This window comes from Bemisia tabaci, chromosome 4, assembly GCF_918797505.1.
Source record: "Bemisia tabaci chromosome 4, PGI_BMITA_v3".
Taxonomy (NCBI): domain Eukaryota; kingdom Metazoa; phylum Arthropoda; class Insecta; order Hemiptera; family Aleyrodidae; genus Bemisia; species Bemisia tabaci.
The window spans coordinates 13090758-13117471 of record NC_092796.1 but is presented as its reverse complement, the minus strand read 5'-3'; the positions used below and the strand labels follow the sequence as shown (position 1 = coordinate 13117471).

General features: G+C 37.3%; 1 protein-coding gene across 3 annotated transcripts; it reads right to left on the bottom strand.

Moving 5' to 3' along the window:
• Positions 1 to 307: 307 nt before the first annotated feature.
• LOC109033437 (uncharacterized) lies at positions 308 to 26414 on the bottom strand. 3 transcript variants are annotated; one of them, XM_019046050.2, is made up of 16 exons: positions 25876 to 26413; positions 23448 to 23553; positions 22707 to 22914; positions 21600 to 21727; positions 20410 to 20534; positions 18696 to 19006; positions 17586 to 18143; positions 16471 to 16706; positions 14669 to 14876; positions 13059 to 13561; positions 12055 to 12205; positions 10338 to 10486; positions 9448 to 9583; positions 8483 to 8758; positions 6839 to 6898; positions 308 to 5393 (listed from the first exon to the last, which is right to left on the bottom strand). In XM_019046050.2, the coding sequence occupies exons 1-15, from the start codon at positions 25914 to 25916 to the stop codon at positions 6873 to 6875; spliced, it is 3162 nt and encodes a 1053-aa protein (XP_018901595.2). In that variant the 5' UTR covers positions 25917 to 26413; the 3' UTR covers positions 308 to 5393; positions 6839 to 6872. The 3 variants fall into 3 exon arrangements, with proteins under 3 accessions (XP_018901595.2, XP_018901593.2, XP_018901594.2); XM_019046048.2 differs by lacking the exon at positions 6839 to 6898 and having other exon boundaries at positions 25876 to 26414; XM_019046049.2 differs by lacking the exon at positions 6839 to 6898 and having other exon boundaries at positions 14669 to 14858; positions 25876 to 26414.
• Positions 26415 to 26714: the final 300 nt, after the last annotated feature.

The following is a 26714-nucleotide window of genomic DNA, read 5'->3' as shown; positions in this document are numbered from 1 at the left end:
ACTTGAATCATTCATTTTTTTAGGTTAAATTAAGAGGAAAGATGAGGAATGGTGCCTCCGGAGAATGAAGAGGGAAAAAACAATTTTGAGAAAAATGAGCCTCAAGTTTCAAATTTAAATCGAGTCTTGTGCATCATAAAAAGTTTTGACTGATAAAGAGGGGCTGCAAATTAATTAGAGATATTTCTTTCAAAGGTTTGAAACAAGTGTTGCTCAAAAATTATAAAAATTTCAGTTACTTTCAAAAATGTCTTATGATCTCCTTCAGTCACCGGAGGCTTCAAATAACAGACAACTGACACAAAAATTGATTTGAAAATTCAAACTATCATATATTTTGAATAGTCAAATACAGCATGTGTGGGGAGCAATGGAAAAGAAAGTTGACAGAGGGTAGAAGAGTCGAGTATTTTTGCCTTTTTCCCCCTTTCTATAGAAAACAATGACAGAAATATTACAAGTAGGAAATTTCGAAATTCATCATTTTAGGTAGGCAAAAAGATAAGACAAAATGATTTCAACATACATCTGCATTTCAAACATGCTGTAAACAAAAATACTATCTCCAAAAACTTAGTGGGAGAGGAATGACTTTGAGTCTGAAATGGTCCGAGTTGACCCATCAATAATGCCCATTTCAAAGTTGCCACCCCTTGCTAAATTTAGTCTTTTTCTTAGGGGGCTATGATTTTTAATTGGAAGATCGCATTGAAAATGTTTTCTCGTTTGAAAAAGAGAAAAAAAGCTTGTCACAAAATGTGATGAAGGAGGACAGTGGTTACCAAGAAATTTTTTGAAAAGCAGCATCAAGGTTGCTTGAATTAAATCAGATAGAGGTGTAAAATTAAAACTAGGGGACAATATAAAACGTTTTGAGAGGAAGCACAGAAAAAATCTGTTCACTTGAAATCAGGGGAGCATTAATTTTAACTGGAAAGGGGAGGGGAAAACTGGTTCAAACTTCATTCGAGTTTGGCATTCTTAAAGCGAATTGGAGGCAGAGAAAAATATTTTGGGTAACAGATAATCAATGTGCGACAGGAAAATACTGTGAATCTTCACAACATTCCTGCAAATAATGTAAAACCACAATAATTGCTGAGCAAACAGGTTTGATTCCCCCATATTTGCATTAAGCTTGAAATGAGGATATTTTGAAGTGACACTGAGAAAAAATTTTGAAATACGCCAAAAGGAGTTTACTCAGAAAATGTTGCGTCACAGATAATTAGCCTGTCGCACAACCGATGAATTTTCGTCCTTAAAGGTACTGGTTAATCAACATGGATCAGCTGATCCCCTGGGGAAGAGAGCTGTTCCCTTGCTTCCTATTTAAGTGGAATGTGATTCAAGATCATCATTTTCAAAGTTTGGATCCTTCAACTTTCACGGCTATTTTTTGATACTCCATCCATTTATTCAGTACAGAATTAGAAGCCTTTAATGCATTGTAAAGGAAGGAGCATCTAAGTGGCCATCATTAAGCTCAAACCAACAAAATTGCTGGAAGCTAGTTACTATCCTATTTCGAAATGATCGAATTAGAATGATACGAACTGCTTGTCTGTTCTCATTTTACAAGTTTTTCAGTGGAAAAACCAAGCGAGATTCTGTAAAATGAGACGACTCAGAAAAATGAAGATTGATCGATATCCCTTGACAAAATGAGAATGAAAAGAACTACAAAAACAGGTAAAAAAAGGAAGAACTGCTTTGTTGCACATTGTCAGTGCTGAGGATTGATGAGAGTGAATGATGAAACAGTTTTGAGGAGAACGCTCATTCAATAGTTACGCTCTTGGAGGGAAATGAAGTTAAGAGTTAAAAAAGGAACTTTGAAAATAAATTAAATGAATCTTATCTCTTTAAAGTTTATGCATCTTGCTTCTTTGTTACGATATTCACAGGTCTCATTGGAAGGTGGTTAATTAGGATAAAAAGCTGTGAGCTCTGAGACTAGATCTGTCCAGAGAAAATCTTGAGCTATGCATTGAACGGACCGAACTAATATCTCTGAAAGATGGTAAAGACCATGTCTGTATGGAACTTACATCTTAAATATTTTTCCTGAAACAAGGAAAACAATTCAGAATGATTTGGGTCAAACCAAAATTTTTATTGATGTAGTTCGAGCTAGAAGAATAGGCTATTCAATTGTATAAAAATGAATTGGTGGGATAATAATGCCAAAAATTGATGACTATAAAAAGGGGAAAAGGCAACAAAAAACTTGATGAACCTCCATGCTAAGGAGGCTCAGCTTTGACTGAAGGTGTACGTTTGAATTTATTTTCCGAGAGTCATTTTTGTGATATTCAATTATTAGCCTTTCAGTTTGGGGGAATTCTTTAATTAGGATAAAAGTTGAAAGAACCATTATTGCATTCGATTGATTTGAGAAGGGTAGTTGGAAAGGACACATTTTGGTAGGAAACCATCTAGACATACTGACCCTTGTTAAGATTCCACAGATGACTGAATCTAACATTCGAAATATAAAGGGCTTTGAAAATGAAAAACAAGTTCAAGAACAGATTGGACAGATGATAGTTATAAATATCATCATTTATTTGATAAGCCAAGTAATAGAAAGGCTCCTCTGCTCTGCTGTTCAACCATTGATATTTTTTTCTTAGTCGATGGGAAACGATGAAAATTTAGAGGTGTTCTTGGTCAGTTATACAAAGTTATTTTTATATCATGCATTTGTTGGGTAGCCCTCAGCATTGAGGATTGAAGTAGAGACTCTCTTGGGGGGCTCCCAGCTGAGGTGTTCCTCAGGAAAATGTTAATCAAGAAATACACACACTTAGACATATTTGTGAAAGATACGTCCATTTGCAATGGATTCTTTGATTGGAGAGACTGCTATTGTGTAAATGTCTCCAATTTGTGGGAAAGTTTAAGCTTTTTTTTTTTGGAAATTCTCATCCTTGTTTTCAGCACAATTCACTGAGTAAACTTTAAATCCTGCTTTCGATGGTTAAAGATTCTGCAAAACCTCCCAATAGAAAGCAAGTGAGCCAAGTGATCAAAAACACCTCCGAATTTCAGCTACATCTTTTAACATTCCACAGACAGAGAAAAAACTTAACAAGCTAAATAGCCTACTGGATGATGGGTGCGTTTGTGATAGAGAACAGAGAGATTCATTGCTGAAATTGCCCAATGAATTGTCTGATGTCTAATTGAAGCCAGAATACTGTCTTGTTGATTATGTTCATTGTTTACTTCTTTCCCGCCTCAATGCTTCATTTACTACCTACAAAAGTGCTGCGTTGTTGCAGTGAAGGTTGAACCGCCATGACAATCACCAAGGTAAAGAGCGTTGTTTGAGAAACAGCTTGTCATACTTACAACCGGGTTATCACCAGTGAGGCCTGTTGTCTATCACAACCGCATCGGATGCACAACAGAGTGAAATATTAAATCGTTGAAGTAAATTTTAATCAATTCACTTCAAACAACTTGTTTTTACTTGCATTTAACTTGACTTCTGGTCCTTTAACTGACATTTGGTATGTTCCAAGACTGTAGAAATCTCCAATGAACTTAGATGATTTTCTGAGCAAAATGATATGTTTCATTTACCTTTGACTCAAATCAAAAGGATGTCCCCAATTGTACCAAATGTAATCAACTTCATCTGTCTTTCAAGTATGCAAGGACATGTAAAATATGAAAAGGGCTGAAGAAAAATTAGCTTTTAAACATCAGAAGACACGTTGTTACCCGTTGTTTCATAAAAGTGCATTTGTTAATTCAAAATCAAGGGTAAATTCAAAGCAGTCAAACCGACTCATTACACCATACCTTTTTTGCTTGGTTTTATTGCTTTGGAAACACTTAGAGAAGTGAAAAAACAAAAAAGAAACAAAGGAAGGAAAATGGAGAAGTATCTTTAAAATGGAGACATCAGGCACAAAGAACAGAAAAAATCGAGGGAGAATCTCGACTGTTCCCATGGGAGAAAATAAAAAAAAAGGACCCTAAGAAATGTTGAATATTATGATGGACTGGGAGAAAATGGTTTGAAATGAGGAAAGATGAGCTTGGAAGTGTTCAAACCCAAAAGAAAACAAAGGAGAGAAAATTTAAACGGGGAGAAAAGATAATAAATAAGGATTTGTTGAGGTGTAGTTTATGTAGATTGAAACAGAAAGCTTCGACTCACAAACTAGATTCTTAAATTCTGATCAGACTTCATAACACTTAAATAAAAATCCTCATCTCTTTGCACCCTCACTTCTCTTGGGCGGAGATGAGGAAAAAAAACTTGGATCAGAGGAAATGAGGAGAGCGTGTTTTACAAAGAGGTATAACTTTCACGAACGCTGAACGCATCTGATTCAGCGCGTGGTCACATGATTGAGTTATCATGACAAAGGGAACTGAATTGTTCTATTTCTTAAAACATTCACCTCTGTTAAAGCTCTGATGATGACTACATGAGGCAATCTGGAGACGATTGAGCACATTCAAAGAAATCAATATTCAGTAGCACAATTCAGATTCTGGCAGTCAAAAACGAGGACTAATGTAAAATAAAAAAAAGGAAAAAATAAACAGCAGCACGTAGCTTAGAGTAAAAATATACTGCTCTTTCAGCAAGTACTTTTTGCAAGTTCAAATTTTCAGTTGTCTTTCCCGCTTCAGCTTCTTCTTCAAAACTGGTTATGAACAAAAGTAAAAAATCTAAATTTAAATATTACCTCACTAGAATTTTTCATTTTTCTCTTCACTATCCAGTCTGTGGAAAACCACTCTTGCTGGGAAAAGAATTTCCGCAGATTCAAACAACAGTTTCAGGATGATGCGCATGGTCATGCAGCATTAACTGATATTTAAAGATTGTTTGATACCAAAAACCAAGTAAATAGGTGATTTTAGGCTCAAATCAAAACACTGACTTTCATTCTGTCCTGAAGACGGTCTCATTAAAGAGCCACAACAATAGGGCATGATAATAACGAACACAGGCCAAAATTGTGGAATAGATCCGACAAAAAATAAAGGAGGGAAACAATGGCCTTTTATGAGAGTTTCCTCATTTTTCTTTTGTTTCCAACCTGGTTTTAAATTCGCATGTTTCAAGTTAAAGTTTTCTCAAACGAAACATAAAATCATTGAACACGAAAATTAAGATATAAAATGTGGGGTTATCCTCATGAAAAGGAACCCAGTGTAAAATGATCAAATATTCAACAAAATGAGAAACAGAGGGTCGTTACGTCTTTTTGTGCGGGCAGAAGACGGCGAGAAGCCCAGATAATATTAATAATAACGATTAAATTAGTATTAATAACGATGAACTAACAAAAACGATAATATCACAGCTTATCACTGATTCTGTGGCAATATAACTTGTATATGTTGCGGATGTTGACCAGCGACTGAAAAAAAAGAAAAAAAATCAAGAATTAGTGAAATATTGTACCAACAATTTCAAACAAAATTGCAGTCTTGGATTGAAAATATTTCTTCAGAGCTCAAGCAACTCATGACTAGATACTCTTGGAGACACAAAGACGTCTGTGTGGATGTATTCACTAGTTCATGCATGAAAAATGGTAGGATCACAAGGTTGGATCCTTCAAACCTCCGAATAAAATCAGGAAACCGACACATGGCTTTTAGAAGGTTATCAGATGTTTAATAGAAAACCAAACACCATGATATTAGGACTGATAAAATGATGAGAAAGGTATGACTCAAAGCCTTGGCCAGAATTGCTACTGAGAGACATCAAGGTCCTGTCGCCATAATTTCATGCCAGCCAATGATTTAAGATAAAATCACTGGGCTGCAATGACTGGCTTCAATGGAAAAGTTGGGTTCAGGGTATCTACAGACTACCAGGAAAAATTCCAAACTTTCCCAGCTTTAGAATTACCAAAAGTATAAGGACTTTCAACTTATCAACCCCCCCCCCCCCCCCCCGATCTACCTTTACACCTATAAAATTGGATTATTCAATTTAAGAGTATGACTATCCACGGGAGATGGGACCGTCAAGCGAGAAGGTAGATTTTTCGTAAAATAATATTTATCAAGTTGAGTGCAGAAGTTGGGATTGGAGTGTGTATCTGACAAAAAAAAATGCTCACTAGTACCTCGAAGAAGAATTAACAAGTGGCTCAGCTTATTATGGTGGTGCTGACAGAGGATACAAAGTTGCTTTAAACCCTGTCAAATTTAACAATTTAGAGCTCTGAAAAAGGCAGATGAAAACTCTGAACTTTTCCTCAGAAGTATGGTTTTGAGGATAAGAACTTCAAAACTTTGAGGTGTTCATTGAGGAGTGTTCTTCATTGAGGTCTTCTTTTTAATGACGCATGACGGCTACAATTGATCTAGAGCTCTTTTTAAAGTTATTATTTTTCATAATCTTATGCCGACTGAGGTGAGGATTTGTACAATGCAGGAAAATACAAGGGGGAAAAAAATTTCAATCTTTCTTGACAAATTCTCTATCATTAAGAGCTAAAAAATTATGCCTCAACTTTTGCTTGTTTCCCAGCACTGTAGATACCCTAGAATCGGTTACTGTTAGAGCTTACACGTGAGGTTTGATAAGAAAAGCAAAGGCTTGTTGCTGAAATCTCAGCTTCAATCAGAAAGCTCAATTCATTAAGTTAAAGGAACTGATCATTGGGAAAAATTTGTTTCTTTTCATTGAATTTCTCATTCGGCTCAGACACACCGGACGCCGTCATGCATTACGTGAACTCTGAGGAGCAATATTGTAGGTGACCCTCTAAACTTGTTAAAACAAGATTATGGAAGAAGGTCCCTTTTTTCTTGAAATAAAAAAAAAAAAAAGAATGATGGACAGTACCTAAATCCAGTCGCCTTGCCTCTGTTTCAGTATTCTAGTATTTCAATTGGAACATCTGAACTGGTAAAGAAAAAAAGGGAAAAAAAATATGTTTAAATAAACAATAACTTCAGAACCAGAGATGGTTGCCTGATATCAACAACCATCACTGATCATACGAAAGAACTACGTTCATGCAAGAATGAATTATGATGAAAACAAAAAATTAATAAATAAAAAATGAATCATGCTGAGGCAAATTAAAGACGGTTGGGCCAGATAAACAACTGCATCATTTTCTTGCTTGGAAAATTTGACCCTTCATTGTATGTGAGTACTTTTTTGTCAGAACCTTACATCAAACAACATAAAATACTTAGTGAAGCTCTGGATCCAGTTTACGTGTGATTAAAATTGTCTGTTGCAATTATGTTATCTTAATATTTGAACATTATTCCTGAAACTATTTTTAAGAAAAAGGTACCAACTGGTCATCTGATACGACCATGATATACTGAACTACTGAGGAGAGCTATCAGGAAAATGCAGTTAGCAATGTTCTGCCATCTTGAAATTTTAGGAGCCACCTTGGCTGGGAAGCCCAATTTTTAGGAGCTATCTACAATTTTTGAAGAATCAAATTAACTTTTTGCAAACGCTGTGCTGTTTCTCTGTGACTCTGTCCTGTTTCAAAACTACTCACTCTTGAGCCACACTGCAAAACGGTACGTTGAGAGCGCAATTGCAAGCAAGTTTAAAAGATTGACAGGGTGCATCAACTTTTTTAGATGCCGCCATGGCCCAGCCTCCCCAATTTTTAGGAGCCAAAGTCTACGCATTTGGGCATAGGGCCCGAGAAAGGTGGAACCCTGGCAGTTAGGAAATGAATTATACAACTTTTTGGCAGACAAAATAATGCGAAATCTGAATTTGTTGGGGGTTGGGTTAGAGAGGATTCAAAAAACTTTGAATCTACGTAACAGAAATCCTTGCTAGCTCCCACCTCTGGGGTCTAAACTTAGTCGCACCAAGATACAGCAAAAGAAATATTTCACCACAGGTCTAATTCCAACAAAAGGAGTATCAAATGGACAATTTTTTAAGACTTAATAACAAATTATTTCTTCACAAAAACACGTTGTCTTGGGGAAGGAAGGGACCACCGAAAGACAAGGTATAATGTGACACATTTAATTTAAGAAGTGATGAGAAGAAACAGATGGCTTGTAATAGTAGGCATGCATCACTAAGGCGATGCATCTTTGCACCAACTTCCATTTAACTTTGACCAAACTATTTCAATAAACTGACTAGGGAAGGCTTAGGAGAGGTTGCCTTGAGTGTAGATACAGTTCGCAACAATAAATAGAGCAAGCACAGCTGACTGACAAGTGCCTTTTTCATTATTACTCTTGTCTCTTGATACTTCGCAGATCAAAATTTCAAAATTCTTTTTAGAGCAAAGCTGCATTCTGTGGCAAAAAAATTACAGTCTGGTCTCTGACATTTTAAAATAGTGAGAATGTCTATAAACCAAAGACAATTTGGACTTGCTTGGCTTCTGGTTTTGACAAAAGTCTGATCTAACCAGGTTTCACTGTATTTATCCTAAGTTCTAGAACAGCCTCTAAAATTACAGACTACAGGAGCAGAAGAAATTATTACTTTGAGGGTGTTGATGGTGGTGAATGAACTGCTGTTGCGTGGCTGCTGCCATGGCGGCTGCATGGTGCGCGTTCGGAGGTCCAGTCGGTGGCCCTGTTGGAATGATCGGACACATGATAGGGTGGTAAGGTGGTGGGTGTCCCGACGGTCCACTTGAATAGTTCCCAACACCACTCGATGAGTGCTGACCACCACCCTGAGAAGCCGCTGCCGACTGCCCGTACGATGGCGGTGGAGGGGGATGAGCGCCGTTCTGTGGCGTTTGATTCCCGGGCCCTGGAATAAATCATGTAGATGTGAGAAAACTTGCAAAAAGAAAGAAAGAAAAAAATCGATTTCTGAAAGACTGAAACGTTGGAGAATGCAAGTTATTGAGAAACAAAATGCTGAAGGCTGAGGAGACTTGAAAAATAAGTAGGGTTGAGAGTATGTAAAATAAATGGTCAAGGGAGGTATGAGAGCTAATCTTAATTTAGATATTCCTTGTATGAAATATAGTCTCATAACAGTAAGACCTCGACTGATTGGATTTGGCGGGACTGATGAATTGATCGATTAAATTGCGGAATCTGCTCATTCAAATTAGCTTGAAGCCCTTGAAGGGACCGGAGGATTAATACCGTTAAAATGCGGAATACGTTAGATTGCAATTCAATTAATTGAAGTCTTACCCAATGTTATCTGATTCAGAATGGGCACAGCTATCCATCTACGCAAATAGGGTCCATTACATAGGAGGAAATTTTAATGACAACCAATACCTGTATTATGAATTGCGTAACTGTAATGAGGTGAATATTTTCTGTTCATTTACTCTTATTAATGTTTATCATTGTCTCTTATTCTCTTGGAGTTTGTCTTCTATTTCTGTTTAGAAAAAAATTTAAATAAAGGAAGCGTTAATTACATTAACAAGAAAAAAATTGTACCATTTAATGGAATAAACAAACGTAAATTGTGCTTACCATTGTGCGCTGGTGAGGGGGTTGTGGGATGATGGGGTGGCATGAATTGGATGGTGGGCGCTTGCTGGGGCGTGGGCGGTTCATGGTAGCTGATAGATGTTGGTACTAAGGGGACTTGCGGAACCATTCGCACCATCTAAGGAAAAAAATAATTCAAATTTAGTCAAGACAAAGCAAATATGAGGGTGGCAAAAGTGTAAGACAAATCTACGTGCAAGAAATTAAGTCTTTTCCTTGTAGCCAACAATGCAACATAGCATCATTTGGTGATGTTCAGAATCATGACAACATACAGTCAGTTGGACTCCTTCTAAAACTGTGGTCCCAACAAAAAAATACACCGGGTCTTCCAAAATGATCCACGCTTGCCTTGGAATTAAGAAATCAAATAACCTATCGAGACAAAGATTAGCATATTCGAACAAAAACTGGGCAAATTATGGCAGTTTTAATGAGAGGTGAATGGTAACTGCCTACAGATTTTTTTAAACAATTTACTCCATCTAAAATGTGCCAATAAAACTTACCAGATGCTCTTTTGCCAATGAATACCGCTTAACAACATTCAGCATGCTTTCTGATTTATTATTTTTACAATGTTTAAACGGTAAATCTAAATTTTTTGTAGAAAGAGGTCAATATTTTACGTATCTTTTTTTTTCTTTGTGAGGGAACCAATCATGATTTTTCGTACAGTTCGTTGAATTTGAAAGGAGGCTTGGAAAGATAGACAGTTCCTTGACAAAAGAAAAGAGAATAATCTTTTTGACAGTCACAAAAAAATTCCTTTACATAATATAAATTCTGAGGACTTAATATCTAGAAAAAAAGTACACTTGAGGACTTTTGAAAGGGTTCGAAATCCTGCAGTCTCTGTTTCCTGATCTTACCTGTTGGTACGGCTGTGGAGGAATATGCGGGCCTGTGTAAGGAACGGTGAAAGGAGCCGCATGGATGGGTGCTGGAGCTAGGAGGGGCTGACCAGTCACTGCTGCAGCTGTCATCTGAGACGTTATGTCTGACCTATGAGGCACAATAACTGAAAAAAAAAAAAAAAATTTATCATCAAGAATTAAATAAGTAGTAAGATGGGTTGCTCCTAAAAAAACTTCATTCACATTAATCATTATCCCCCTAGCATCAAAGTTTTCATTTTGTAAATTATTTACTGTCATATTGCACAACTTGTTAACCTTGACAGTAATATCTAGAGAGTAGACGTTGACACCTTTTCATACTGTAAATTTCTTCTCTACTACAATAATTTGACTATGAAGTCCCGAAGAACTTGACAAAATTAATATTTTTCTAAGTTTCCGCTGGTTCTGTGACCATAACAGTAATAGATGAAGCTATTCACAGGAGAAGGGATCTAAATGCATAGAGCTTGATTTTTCAAGAGGACAATTTTAGTCAAGTTTTCCCGAGGCATCGGAATTTAGAAATTCACATATGATATCCTCTATTATGATCCAAGCACCGTAGTCTATTTTTGTACTGCCAGAGGGCATTAAGTTTCACTATCATCTTGCAATTTTGAGTCCTGAACATGACAGACTAAACCTATAAACGCCTTTACTTAAATGTGCATCCATTCAACTGCAAACTTCAAATCATTTTGACTCTGATTCGATATTTAAGTCAATTTTTATGCCGAAAAGTTCATGAGTCACCTTTTAGAATAAGTGGTATCAATCTTGAAATTTTCAGATTTTTGTCACTGAGGTCCTAATTCGAGCATCATGGTGACGAGTGAACAACTCAAAGTTTTTAAATCAATTTTGTTGTAATTTTATTTTGAGATTGATGCATCAGTGCCTTAATTGAAGTTTCCACTGCCTACTTTTCTTAATTATTTGCACATCTTGAAGTGTAAATCCATACCGATTTTGACACAATGGGTTTGTTTCACGCAAGCAATACAGCCAAATAAGTATACACTTTCACGGGTAGAATCGCAAGAAAATCAAATTGAGCACTTCAAAAAAGTCTGAAATTCATTCCTAGGCGCGCTATCTGCTTAGTTTGTAATAACACACCTTTTCAAGTTTCCCGCATCTGCGAGCAGTTTTTCCCTGTAACCACCAACCAGGTTTGCACAGGACAGGTAGAGGAGTAAGAAAAACAGACCTTAGTAAATAAACGATTTCACTAACTTCTTCTATTGCATGATTTCAATCGTTTTCAAGCGTTTCTTTCTCTGTGTATTTCCTTATTTTGTAAAAAAAGCTTTGAATAAATTAAAATCTTACACAAGGAGAGTTTTAAACAGTTCGCAAGATTTTTTGTTTATTTAGGTAACGGTCTCTTTCCAGGCAAATCTAACTGACGGCTACCACAAAAAACTGCCTGCACATGAGGTAAATTTGAAAAAGCGTGTTACAAATTACACAGATCGCGCACTAATGAGTGGATTTCAGACTGTTTTGATGTGCCCAACGTGATTTTCAAGCAACTTTACCACTAAAGAGTATATTCAGTTGGCTGTATCTCTTGTGAGCAACAAATCCTTTGAATTGTAAAGCTGAACGATGAACTTAATCAAGAAGGTCTCTATGAAGATGGTCATCAAGTCTTTATTCATGAAGACCTACATGCATGACTTACCTTTTCTATACCTATTGCCTGCTGCCTGCTGGGTGGGTGGATATGTAGGCTGAGCGGCCACAACATATGCTGGCATTACCATGGGCATGGGCGTGTAGTTCGGGGTTTGAGGAGTGTGAGGCCGAGATGCCACCGGTGTGCTCGGTGATCGCTGTGACAAAAAATCATTCATCAAGATCCACAAATGAAATAATGAGGGGTGCAGACACAGGACAAACTTTACAAAGAAACCTACACCAATATTTACATTATATCAGATATTCACTGATCCTTAAATAACCAGTGAAGGTACGAAGTGGAGTATCTATGTTAAACTGAAGATGAGATTTCAATAGTAAACTTGTTATTGCTAAAAATTGTAGACCTTCTGACTTGAGCCATTGCGATGATTATTATTCATTGTATCAATATACTCTAAATGAATACAAATAGATAAATCAATCTATCAATCAATCTACATTTGTGACTTAAAAGATTTCCTCATACTACCAACTTGTCTTTCTATCGAACTACCAACAATCAATTGCAACAATTAAAAACACAAAATTGTACATGATTTTCTCTGTTGTAGCATAGTTTGGGCAGCCTTAAGCGTAAAAAGAAACCTATTTTGAATTACTTCATCCCTTGTTTTTCACATGATTTTTCACAAATCCCCCCCCCCCAAACAAACCCCCAAATTGTTTTCCCTCTTTCTCAAAAATAATCTCAGAAGAAACTAAATTTGCCTCGTAAGTTCAGATCAAAAATATCAATTTTTATGCCTCTTAGCTAAGTCAGGATCTGATGTCGCATTCAGAACGAAGTTGTCTTACAGCAGGAAGAGAAAAACTTCCTGGTTTTTTGACACAACTTTCTTATCAACTTTTTTGATATTCTTAGAGCTTCTTTGTTCTCTGGTAAATCCCAATATCTCTTTTTTTTACAAGTCCTAAACACCGTCTGACACCCATGTAAACAAAGACGACAAAGGCTAAGAATTAGTGCAAAGAGAAAAAACTTACATTGCTGACATTGCTCACTGGAGTGAAGGGCTTAGCGCTGGGATTATATACAAATTCTTTCGCATTAGGGTTGAGAGTTGATTTCTTTAGCGTCGATGAGACTTTATCTACGGAAGAACCATCGTTGGAATTCTCTTGGGCATCACCGCCCGATTTATCATCCGACGGGGCTGGGGATGCTTTGTCTTTATTCTGCATCGTTCGGTCTTGAGCATGCCTCTCTTGTGAGGGATGCTGATGTTGGTGAGGCGGCGGAGGTTGCTGGTGTTGGTGGTGGCGCTGTGGCGACGGGACGGGCGCTTGCGAGTGTGAATGGGTTGTGGGTGGTGACGGCTGAGGCTGAGGTTTCACTGACTGGTGCTGCGGTGGGTGTGACTTCCGCATGTCGTGTTCTGTGTGATTTGCCATTGGCATTGGCGCCGGGCTTGTCACATTGACGTTTGATTCACCTAGTTTAAACTCGCTACCGAATTTCTTCAGCTCTGAGAGTTCTGTGTCTCGTCCTGCAATAAAAAAAATTTACTGTTGGTTAGGAATTATAATTGCTTTTCAAAACTCAAACAAAAGACTACTTAGAGCTTCCTTTGAGGACTGACAATTAAAACTTGTGAAGCTGTGAAGAATACCTTGGAGACGGAGTCAGGTAACTTAAGTATTAGCTACCTAAGTAAAAATGCGTACGTCAGACACAGCTCTAAGATAAATATTTTTCAACGGTTATTTCTTACACTAGCCATTCATAGAATCAGCACCAAACAGTTTATGAATTTGTGAAAAGTTGCTGTTGTAAAACCCTACTATTGATTAAGCCAAATGAGTGAGCTTTAGAAAAAGATAATACAGTTTTCATCTTTTTCCTTTAAAAGTAAGTGACGATTAGTTTATTGAACTCAAGATTAATTTAACGGAGACAATGAATTTTGGTATGTTTTTGTTCATTCCCTATCAATAGTATTTTCATTAGTCCTCTATATCCATTGTTTGAAGGAAAAAAGCAAACTAAACCTTTCCCAAATTTACCTTGACTAACGAACGAGATGTCAAAAATAGACGTTAAGCTTACCTTAGATTAAGAAAATAATATTCTTAAAGCCCCAATTTCCTGACGAAGCTACTTTGAAATGTTATGGAAGGAATACAAAGCTGGTCAACACTTGAGAACTACTTCAGATAAACAATGGGGTCTAATCTTGATACCAGTCTTCATTGAGAAGAGACAGTTACAGTTCGCTGTTGCACATAAAAATGTTAACATGGTGTCTTTCCGGTTTGCTCCTTTTACGAGGCAAATCTTCAACATGACTGTTCAATGGGTTCTTGAAATCAAATCTACACTCGCTTTCCAGTCATGTTAAGTGACTTGGTTCCAGGAATAATGTCAAATTGATTCGACATAGGTAGACAGTTTTGTTACTAGCACTATTTCACATTTATTGATGAAAGAAGCTTTCTAAGCTGTCTATCCTCAGTGTTACCAACCCCCCTTGACATTACAAGAATGGATTTTGGGGAACTGTCCAACTGCAATACAAATCTTGAGGTTTCACTTAGTTTCTGCGCTAGAGGGAATTAGAGGTCAGAATAAGTTTTGGGTCCTCTCAAAGTCTTACTTTGATTCTGTTTGCGAGGGGGTAGAGATGGAGTGGTGTGTTGCTCGGGGACAATGTTCGTTGCTGGGGACTTCCTGTGCAGATCGACAGGTGGAATATGTTGTGGCGGCTGTTGCTGCATCACAGGGTGAACGACCGGTGGCATTGAAGGAACGGAATTAGGATACGGCGAGGGCATCATTTGACCTCCCTGAAAATTCAAACGAACCTTAAAGTGCAAAAAACAAAAAGAAAAAAAATTCTTACATTATGAAATTTAAATTTAAATATTCTGTGAAGTAATTTAATAATTTATTACAGGACTTTACTGTAATATTCTACTTTTTCAGTACACAGGATGATCCAGACCACCCATGCGGAGCTTAATCTTTGGTTATTTCAGGTCTGACGAGGTCATGGACCTCAAGAGCGAATAGGAGATTGACACCAAGGATTTTGAATTTCATCGCGCTGAGACCCACTTGGCTTCCTTGAAGAGGTGAAAAGGGAGTCTATACATATGAGTCAAGGTTCCTAGCACTAGTTCAAAATTATTTGATCAAAATCAGTGAGTATGGAAAATTTAAACCCAACTCGACACCAAAAAGTCCATAACTATTCTATCCCTGTCTGAAAAATTGACCTCTTTAAAATGAAAGGGACCGAGTCCCCCCCCCCCCTTAAAATACATAGTCGCTATATTGATATGGAGAATTAGAAAAAAATTATTTTCTAGCATAATTGGCCCCTTATAATCCTGATAAAACAGTTTTTGAGCTTCTGGGAGATTTAATTGTAGGGTCTAGGGAAATACTAAACTCGTAAATTCAAAAATTCAATACCAAACCAGTCCTAGGGGAGAAATACTACCCATAAAAATTTCAGCTCAAAATATTCATTTTCGCTCGAGTTATGGAGTGGACAAGATTTGACCTCCCCCACTTTTGAGCCCCACCCCTCAAAATCAATTGCCTCAAATTTGAATTTTTTTTTTGCAGAATAGTAGTTCTAATGAGTCTCTACTAAATGCAAAAAAATTGGTTCAAATATGTTTCAACGTAAGAAAGATATAACTACTCAAAAATCGAAAAATCTTAAAAAGGCGGAAATATATACATACAGACACATATATATACACATGAATTTGAATGGCATATATTTTCATGATCTACGACCCGTGATCGGTGCTCTCCACAAGGTCTCGGGTCTGGGTCCGACATCATGGGAGAATGCAATAGTGTATTTGCTTGGGAAAATACACTAAAAAGCCAGGTACAAGTGGTTTGAATCTTCCTGTATAAGAGCTAATGAGATGGATTGCCGCTTGTATGCTAGTTACTCCGGCTTAACATCTTCATCTCACTGATAGTGGTAATTGTGAATTTTACTTAGGTTTAAGCTCTTCATATTAAAGGTTGGTTTGATAGATTATCTGCTCTGAAATTTTAAGAAAGTTTGAGCATCTGTTTGTTAGGCTTTTCTTGGCAAGTTACAGATCAATGAAGGATCTAGATCAGTTGTAGCCAGAATTTTAGCTGACAGTTGTTCAAGTTGGTTATTGCATCGCCATTTTATGTTTTAATTTCTTTTATTTGGCATTCAACTTAGAAAAATATTAATCTTCCCTTTCAAATCTACGGTAGTTCTTTTCAATTTAATACTATTTTTCACACTCTTCTCTCTTTTTTCTGTAGTAATTTCCTTATAAGGAATTTTAGGGTTATCTTTTCAATTTAATACGGTTTTCCACACTTAAAACTCTTTTTTGTGCCATTATTTTTTTCCAGGAGAGAGAGGGCGAGTAGGAGAGGAAAATGACATACCTGGCCCATGGGTGACGGTGCTGAGTGGGGAACGTGCTGTGGGTGATGCATATGTGGAGGTGGTGGAGCCGGGGCATTACGCTGCGGGGGACCTAAATGGTGGTGAGATGGCGCACCAGTCGCCTGAGGCGGCGGAGGCACCCGTGGCTGCGACATGTCAACCGGCTGATACCTATTGCCGGACATGAACTCCGATTGATATGGACCTCTCGGGGGGCCAGTGTAGTGATTCCCAGCTGAAAACAGAGGAAACAATCATAAAAAAGAGGGGAAATTTTAAAAAACAAATTGAACAAAAGTTGAGAGGGAAATTCCATGGAAATTTAGGGACTTGAAGGGAGTGATATGGAAAAACAACCGGAAATTACTCCTTTTCTCGTCATTTTTAGTCACTCCAATACTCAAACAATGATGTCACTTTCTTGATTTTTAATAGAGAAAATGATAGGGTGTCTACTGGTACCCTATCGTTCAAATTCCTTGCTTTTTCCGTACCTTGCACGTATTTTTAACTGTAGTCAGATTGGGAAAGTGGAATGACAAAGGAATAAACTGAAAAAACAGAGGGAATTGAACTGAATTTGAACTGGGAACTAATTAGGAAATCACATAACCCACCCCCCCCCCCCCCCAGGTACTTTTAAGAGTTTATCGTGAAAATCTCGACTTTTCATACCTTTTCACAGAAAATCCGTACCTTTTTGGTACTTCCGTACCAACCTTTTAAAATCCGTGATTTTTCAGTGAATCCATACTTTTTCTGTACAGTAGGCATCCTGAATAAAAATAAACTAAAAAAAAACCGATCAATTTAACACAAATATGCCTCTTTTTTACAAATTAAAATTATTATTGGAATTTGTTTGGATTAATGTGTACAAAGAAAAATAATAGGACTGAGCAAGTTTTGTTTTCATTTCTACTGCTTGTTTAAGAACACTTTGGCTGAGATTTTCTTCCTTCCATTGGTTTGTAAAAAGCATCCATTACTTGAGAAGAGTAACCTCTCAAAAAGTTCTGGGTTTCACAGCTAGTTTAAAACACTCTATTTTCAATATTCAAAACATTGAGGATTCTGGAAAAATTGTTAAAAACAAAAAGTAAAAGGAGCAAACCTGATCTCATTTGATAGGAAGAGGTAGGTGGTCTGGGACCTTTGGGTTGCGCTGGCGGTAGCTGATCGATTTGTCCGTTGACTCGCTGGTCCTGCCTTTCCCGCGGAGGCAGCGACTGTGTGAGCGGGTAGGGCTGAGGCTGCGGTGGGGGAGGCTGGCTCACCATGGCTGGGGGTCCTGTGTAAGGTATTGGCATCTGATGAGCCTGGTGAGGCTGATGCGGCTGGTGAGGTGGATGCGACTGGTGCGGCTGGTGAGGCGGCTGATGGTGGTATTGTATGCTGCTGGGCGGCGACTGTTTCTTGACTTGCTGAGTGGGCATGGGAGCGGGGGTGGGTGCAGGGGCCACAGCGGGTGCAGGGGGTGCTTGAGCCACTGCCGGCGGCGGCTGTGGTTGTGACTGGGGCTGTGGTGGCACCGGAGGCTGGGGCAGCTGGTGCGGCGTTTGAACGGGGGAAACCGACGATGGTGGCCTCTCTGGCGGCATTTGATGGGTCTGAGGTGCAGTTGATGCAATGTGTTGGTTATTGCTTGAATTGCTTCCGCTTGATTTTGTACCTGTAAAATTCACATGAAAATATTGTTTGATACACTGTCCATAATACTGATTACTCCAAATCTAGGTGTGAGAAGCTTAGGTGATTACTAAGCCGTAGAAATCTAATAAACCTTTCGTTGTTGGTTCGATTTGATTTGAATCCACCAAAAGGGTTCTTATCTATCTTTGGAGAAGTGAACGAATGGCTAATCAAAGATAATATTATTCTTACAGCCATCCAAAGAGACATTTTTTCATAAACAAGACCTCACAGTATTCCAACTTATGAGGCTGTCAAGACAGTTAAGATAATCTAGAGGTGACTTATAGCAAAGTAAAAAACTGTGAAAATTGAGAATATCTTGAGCATGTAAGAAGTACCTTTATAAATAACATATGATAAGACAATCATGCAGTGAAAAAATTCTGGATTAAGTTTAGGAATTCATTCTGAGATGGAAAGTTATTCCAAAAATGAGCAAGAATAATTCTATCTTGTTTTGATCATCTAGTATGAGCTGTGCAAGTTAGCAAAACTGCTAGTTATTTAAGTTAAAATCGTTTGACCATACCTATTTTGCCAGTTGCTTGTGATTTCCGTTTAGCAGGAGGGACATATTTTCCGCTTTCACTACTACTGCTGCTCACAGCTGTGTTATTACTTGAGCTAATTGAGCTAGAACTAGTGATGCTATTGTTACTGCTGTTGCTACTTCTATTTACACTTGAATTGCTGCTGCTAGATTTTTCCGAGTCTTTGTCTGGCCGAACAACAGCTGCATACTTTTCTTCTTCATCGCCATTTTCGACATCTACTCTCGCTCTATGAGATGGGTTACTTTCTATTTCGTTTGCAATTTTTGCTGCTTTAGCTTCAGCATCCCTAGAGAAAGTAAACAAACATTGAAAAACTTTAGTCAGATTCTCAGCAAAATCTCTGGGCCTACTATTCTCATGGTGAGAATTGGAATATGTCATCAGTCATTAGGAATATTGAAAAAGATTGATGGATATTTTGAAAGAATTCAGAATTATTATAATGAATGGTTCTTCATATTAGCAGACTCGTCACATATGGTTTATGACAGCTTTACAAAATCAAAATCATATGCTTTACACAGAGTTTTCAATAATGAAATCAAGGACTTACATTGACTTCAAATTAACTAGCTAACATTTACAAGTGCCAATCATGATTTCATTGCAATTTTACCCATAACAAGTATATTCACTTAGCTGTACCTCTTACGCACAACAGGTAGATTGAATGCATGAAAAAAAATTATTGGGTTAAAATGGTTTCAGTACGAGCTTTAGTTGAGATAGAAGAAAATAGAAAGAGGCTGTCCCATTTTCCGTAGGAAATGGCCGTAAGAGATTTTACATCCTTACTTTCAGGAATCATAATGGATCATCGGGGAAGGCTAAATCCGGTGTCCTTTTCCATCTAGCCCTCCAAGGGGTGAGGGGCGAGGGGGTCGAAGGGTCAAAGGCACAGGCTTAACATTACTTTTGAACGAGACAACGGATCACCTTGATCTTGGGCTCAAATGAAAGCTCTCAACAAGACCTTCGTTTTATGTTAAATAATGTCTGTTTTTGGTAATTTTTCAAGGTGGAAAAAATGATTGTTTGATCTTTCAAGCCCAAAAAATGCAGTTTTTCGCGTTTTTCTGTGGAAGAGACGCAAGTTGATCCGTTGTTTCGTTCAAAAGTTATGGCGGTGTGGGCGTTTGACCTTTGAGCCCCTCCCCCCTAGGAGGGCTAGACGGGAAAGGACACCGGATTTAGACCTCTCCAATGATCCGTTATGATTCCTGAAAGTATGGAGGTAAAATCTCTTGCGGCCATTTCCTATGGCAAATGGGACAGCCTCTTTGAGAAGCCTCCTTCAAATACTTGGATCGCATTTAGCAAAAAGGAATCAGCAAACGAGAATACAGTGTTTTTAAAAACAACCAACTTCTTCTTTTCCTTTGAAAATACTTAACATAAGTATGTACAGTATTAAAATTTACACAATAATTTTCCTTTAAAATTAACAATTTTTAGTGGGAAGCAAATAATATTTGCCATTGTGGGAAATTTTGTAGACAATTGTGAGGAAGCAACATTTTTAAAACACTGCAGGAAATTGCACTGGCTCTTTTTTCCTAAATGCGATCCACTTGATCAATGCTTTAATGCTTTACTTATCATTAATACTATAAGCATTAAAAAGTATGGGGTGCTGGACATAGGTAGGATAGGACAAAGAAGAAGATAAGCTGATTTAAATTAACTTACTTATAGTCTTTGGTATCTTTTTTCTGCAATTGGACAGTATACTCCGACAAATTATGATCAAATGTGGACTGAATACCGTACATTTGTTCATTTTTACGAAACATGTCATTTACGTCCCAACCATTCTGGAAAAAGAAATTAAAATTACACAAAGTGACTAAAAAGTTCAAGTCTTTGTATAAGGAAGTAGTTAAACAAAGTGGAGCAAAAGTGTAAATAAATAATTTGGACCAATTTAAGAGAGTGGACAAGACTAAAATAGAAGCAGTGAAAAATCTGTCTTCTTTGGTTCAAAGGAAGATTGTGGAAATGTACTTAAAAAGTTGTAAAATTTCAAAAATATGAGTTGTGTTCATCTTTGAGCATGAAATGGGACGGTTTCAATGGATGGCAGCAAAATCATCACCCTCTTAAAATTTGAATTCCACTGAGTGGATTACAAAATACAATGATATAAAGAATCATAAAATCTCAAATAATGTATACATTTAGATTAATTTCTCCCCAGTTGTTAAGTTAGTATACAGAACTTCTGCAACTAATAGATGTAAAATTTAAAAAATTATGAGGATAACTTCCGAAGATGAGAATAAAATTTGATCAGCTTCATCCTGACTTTAGAACTTTGCCATTGTACAAAAATGTAAGTTTTGGTGCCTTTGCAACTAACAAGCCATCATAAGTAGCGATTCAAATCCCCTCTGTTGATAATAAATAAGCGCAGAGTCGCAAAAAATGCTCCATTTTGCATTCAGACAGGTGCGTGAAAAAAGGAGGAGGAAATCTTTCTGAGGGTTACAAGTTTTCCATGTTTTCAACTCTTACATTGGGTAGAAATTTACTGGAAAAACGTTTTGTTGGCAATCAGGGCATTCCAATTCGCATAAAATTGAGTGATGTATCAAATTAAATCTTATAAGTGCCTGACAAATCAATAAAGAAATGGTCATAATATTTCACATCGAAGGGAAATTTTGTGAACCATTTTTACATTGAGGAGACATTATGTGGGAGTATGGACGGAAAAAAATGAAAAACTTCACTGCAAGCGTATGAAATTAAGGAATGCTAAAACTTTCTGCACTCCTCATACAGCTTACACTTAGGAAGAATCTGATATTGATGAGTTTGAATTTGATGCAGGTATTCGTCAAAGAGAGATTACTCCGATGAATGCGATTTATACTTACAGCATTGGAATCATTTACATCTAATTCAATGTCATCTCCATTACAACCTCCTACCCACGGTTCAAGTTCTCTTTCACCCAGGAGTTGGCCATTGAATTTACTAATTGCAGTATCAGTCTGAAATGTGTCTGGAAAACACAAAATAAATACACGGTATAAAAATATTATAGTCATGAAGTGAGAAGAGATGGTTGTGTTAAACAAACAAAGCTTAAAGAAATGGAAAATGCTGCATGTGGGTCAATGTGTGGAGTACCTACTCATCCCTGCTTCCTGTAAATTTGACCACTTGGTCATGGTTAGCAGGTCAATCATCAATTGCGCTGCAATTATCTACATACCAGAAAAATCCAGTATTTTGTTAGGTTTCTCTTCATCCTCAGGTCAGCCCGAACATTGTGGCACCTTAAAAAGTTGTCGCATCTCGTCGAACCTGCAATCGCAAAGCAGTGGTAGTGCTCTTAAGCACCTTTTGTGGAGCAGGGTGAGAGGACTGGTGAACGGAACAGAGACAAGGAGCCAAACGGCATAGAGTATGAAAAAAGTTGACGAGGCTCCTTAAAAATTGTAGATGGCTCCTAAATTCTGGGATTTTTTACCGAGGGTACTCTGAAAAGTTTAGGAGGAAGGCAAAGTATTGAAGCAAGGACACGACAGAAATTGAAGTTACACATCATCCCAATAATATTAACTTCAATTGATCCAGATTTTCTAATTATTTAAATCTAAATAGTTTATGAAAACATTAATATGTGAAATTAAAAATAACTTTAATAAGTTTTTGGATTATTAAAGGTGTGATTTAAGGCGCTATGTTTCAGCGACTGAATTCGGACTTCTAAGACCTTTTTTTCCCTAAAAAGTTAAAAAATCTAACATAGCCAGGGCACAGAGGGTTGTGAAGGAGAGAAAAATTGAACCACATTGAGAGGGCTATGAATAGAGGCATGACAAATCTATAGTACATTAAAAACGCTTGCAAGATCCAATAGTAAAATGTACAGAGAAGGAGTGGGGTTTTACACTTCAGATACCCTGTGTTTTTAGGAGTTACATAAGATAGAGCCAGGAAAACGTTAAAGGCAAAGAGACACACAAATAGCTTACCTCGGGTTGCATATTCAAGATCTACATCTGTAGCTGTAATGCACACAATTTCTTGCGGCTTAAAAATTAATACGTCTTTGACTTCGTCCACATTAATTTGAGTTGGATTCTCTGGATCCACTTTGTGAGTCATACCTAATGCAACTTCGAAATTATGAGAATAAGCTTTGAAAATTCCTTCAAACGTAGCTCCGTTTTGTGTCTCTACCTGCAATGTCAAACACACAATCTAGTTAAAGCACAAGTAATTTGAGAAATAGTCAACAATTTAAGTAACAAGAAGCAATAAAAAGTTAAAGTGAAATATTGTCACCTGCAAGACAGTACAACTTCAGTTCTACTCCCAAGATCTCCTCAAAGAGCAAAAAACTGTCTTTTTACCATTTGAAGAAGGAAACTGGAATGGTACATCTACCAATAGCTATCACAGCGCAATATGGCAGGGTTCCATTTTTATTATTACATTTTGTTCTGGGTATGCATTCGTCCAACTTGAGATTGTTGCACATCTTGAAGTAAATCAGTATACCTTGAAATTGAACTACTTAGTACAGCTGATTTATTTTAGTATTTAATGTCATTACATGAAATTTAGGAATATTTTAAATAAATTAAGCCACACAAAGACACTAACGTAAATCCTTCAGGTGAATGATATGGGCAAAAAAAAAATTCATAAGTTATGTGTTAAATAAAAGTCGTCTAGAGTAATGAGCGGTAAAAATAGAAAAACATTCTCACTCGAATTGTATTTCCGATCTGGTTAGCTAGGGCATGCATGAAAAGTGCATTATTGTAGATCCCTTCGACTGCAAGAGGCTTCTCAGAGCCAAAAGATCTTGGAGATCTGGAATAAAACAGAAAACAAACAGCATTATTATGATGAGAGGGTAAATTTACAGTGCTATAGGGAGGTGAGGAGTCGCAAAGTATGGCTCTGTACATATACAGTTAAAAAAACTTACTGAAAGGCAAAGATGGAAATTGAAAAGTACTTGGTTGATGGAATATTTTTGACTAGAATTTGCTACCTCTGACTCTAGCTCCGAACTTGGGCTGGCTGAGAGAAACAGAGGGAAACGAAGAAGGAAGAGAAAGAAGACGACACACAACAGGTGCTGCTAGACTGATCGCTATTTTCCTCTAGACTACTGGTTTATGTTCTTAAGAAATATCGGTGATAATTACTTAAGATTCTGTTTGAACCACATCTGAGAGAAATCCTAAAGGACTAGTAAACAAAGGATGGTGATTGATTAATTTTACAGGTTGAATATAAGTCCAGCTTTCAGCCAAGAGAATTAATTAATTGAATGCTGTTAACTTATACTAATCATTTAAGATCCATTGCTTCTCAGGTGCACTTTGACAAAAGGAGAGAGATAAGTACATGTTTCATGATGAAGACCTTAGAGCAAATTGAAATTGCTTAGTATCTTCGTGACAGCATAGGTTGCAATCCTTCCTGATGAAAAATGGATATATATACGTAGAACCAAACCTTATGACGGATATTTTGAAAAAAAAAAGAAAAAAAATACAATTCGAAGTTTGAAGTTTCAAATGATCAGAATTTCAATTTACAGACAAGTTTTAGCATTGAAGACTCAGCCTTGATTTCTTGATGAAAGTCCTGTACCTTTTTTGATTTACACTAAGTACATGATTGCTCCTTGAACGAGTACAACTTTACATTTCTGATTGTTTAACAAATTTTCTTCCTTACTTACTAAGCAATGGAAGGTGCTCAAGACACTTTCATTGTCCCTGCATTTATGTTGTAAATCATAAATTATCTGAATTCTGCTACTGATTTATTTGGTGTTGAACTAGATCCCCTGTTTGTCTTTACAGTCTAGATGGGCACAAAAAGCGACATTATGGACTGGCAGTCCCCTTGATTCATCAATTTATGCCATTCCCTATTCTCTCAGAGGCGCTCAACCGAAATGTATTTGATGAAATGCATCTTCATGCATGGTGGTGCATCTTCAAGTTACAATAACTTTTAAAGCCTTAAGAGCATACCTTCTAAATACTTATATTTTAGATCAATTCAGTTGTTGTTCTGAATAATGATCTAAAAATGTCCTGATGAGAACGGAGATGAAGATAAAGAAAACTGAATTGGAAATATTTCAAATCAATGACCAGATGATTTCAATTTGACGATAACAGTAACTTTACATGAACTTTTATCTAAAAGAAAATCTTTGAGGCGTCATGTTACTTGCGGTAGTAGTTGACTAACGATCAGCGGACGGTAAAGTGCCCTTGGAAGACGCTTGTGAAGAAATAAGTGAGGGTTTAATTAAAATGTCAAGCTTTAGACCTTAGAATTATTAGAACAGAACAAGAGGTGCAAAGTTTTGAGATTCGACACAGTCCTAGAACTGCTGGGATCAACTCTGTGTTTCATCATAGTTCCTCATTCCTAATGGAGCTCAAGATAAAAAAAAATTGTGATTCAATGATGTGATTACAATGGCAATCTCATGATGCTATTCCTTGAGACTTCCAGACTTCATCCAGGAAGATAGGGTAGCCTTACAGGAGACTACAAAAATAGTCCTAGCCTTGAGTCTCAACAAATGAGAACACTCCCTCACTGAGGTTGGGAGACAATACACTGCAGCATAAAAATAGGCTCAGTCTGATTCACATGTCTAACACAAGGAAATGAAATAGTGAAAGAGAGGATCTAACCAGAAAATATATGATTGACATTCCCTTCTGCTGACAGAGAGGCATTCATCAGATATACGTGACATGGTAAAAGACAAGTAGTCTGTGAACCAAGGATTTGATGCAAAAGGGCATGAAAGTTTCCAAGTGCAGGGAAATGCATTGGTAGGAATTCATTGGCCTCAGAGCAGACCAAAACTTGAATGGTGGGAAAAGCATTAGGCCACTAGAAAAATGACAGGGTGAAATGATCCGATGGGTATAGCTGGGAAGAGAGTATGGCAAGTGATTGAAAGACTGAAATGAGTAAAATTGCGACAGGAATTAAAATTAAACATGACAAAGGACCTTGACCAACCATTTCTGCAATAAAGGTCAATAACCTAATTCATTGAGCGGATAAACACAATTCACATGGTCCGTCAGACGTTAAAGAGAGGTAAAATTTTGAGAAAATGTCAATGGATGAAGACATTATACATACCTCCCTGCGTTAGCACGGTTTTTCTTTTTCGTGTTATTCATTTTGCCCTCCTCGAATCTGCCGGAGTAGGCGCCCTCTCGTTTTCTAGTAGGGACCGGAATTTTGGCAAATTTACGTTCACACACTGGACACAGAAAATTAAGATTGAGAGTGAACGCGTCACAAAGTTATTCGAGTTTAGAGCACTTAAAAGATCAACCAGTTTTGTTTCGACAGAGTAGAAAAGAATATTATCAACTAGGAGACTTGCTTTCAAGCCAAAATTTACCTTGAAAGCAAATACGCGGCGTAGGAATACATCGCCAGCTGACGTAATCGATTAGTTAATAAACTTGAGAAAATTTTAAGAATCGTCTTAAATTAATGAATACATTTGTAGCTTCTAATGCAACGACACAAGGTTCATTAAAAATCATTAATCTGATGGCAGAAAACTATAGGAGCATATTCACCGCGGGAACTACTTCACGAAGTCCGAGACAATGGTCACGCTGTAATTTTATAAACTGACCGATTTCTCGCGATTTCAGAGGACGCTCGAGACTCGACGAGCGGGGTGGAAAAGCCAGACCCATAAAACGTCTAACAGGCAGCTACGCGGCTACGCCTAAATCGGCCCATTGACTTGACTGTTGCGAAAGGTCTAAAAGTCTCTGCGACAAAATATTCTCATTTTATTGCCTGATAAATTATTTATGCAAATACTACAAAATTGAAATTTGTCAATCGAGATTTCAGGGGAAAAATCCGGGATAAAGTGAGTGGAGGAAAGGAAAGGAGATATACGTGGTGGCTGGTTTGGGTAGGTTTGGGTTTCATCGTCGAAAGCAATGTTGTCT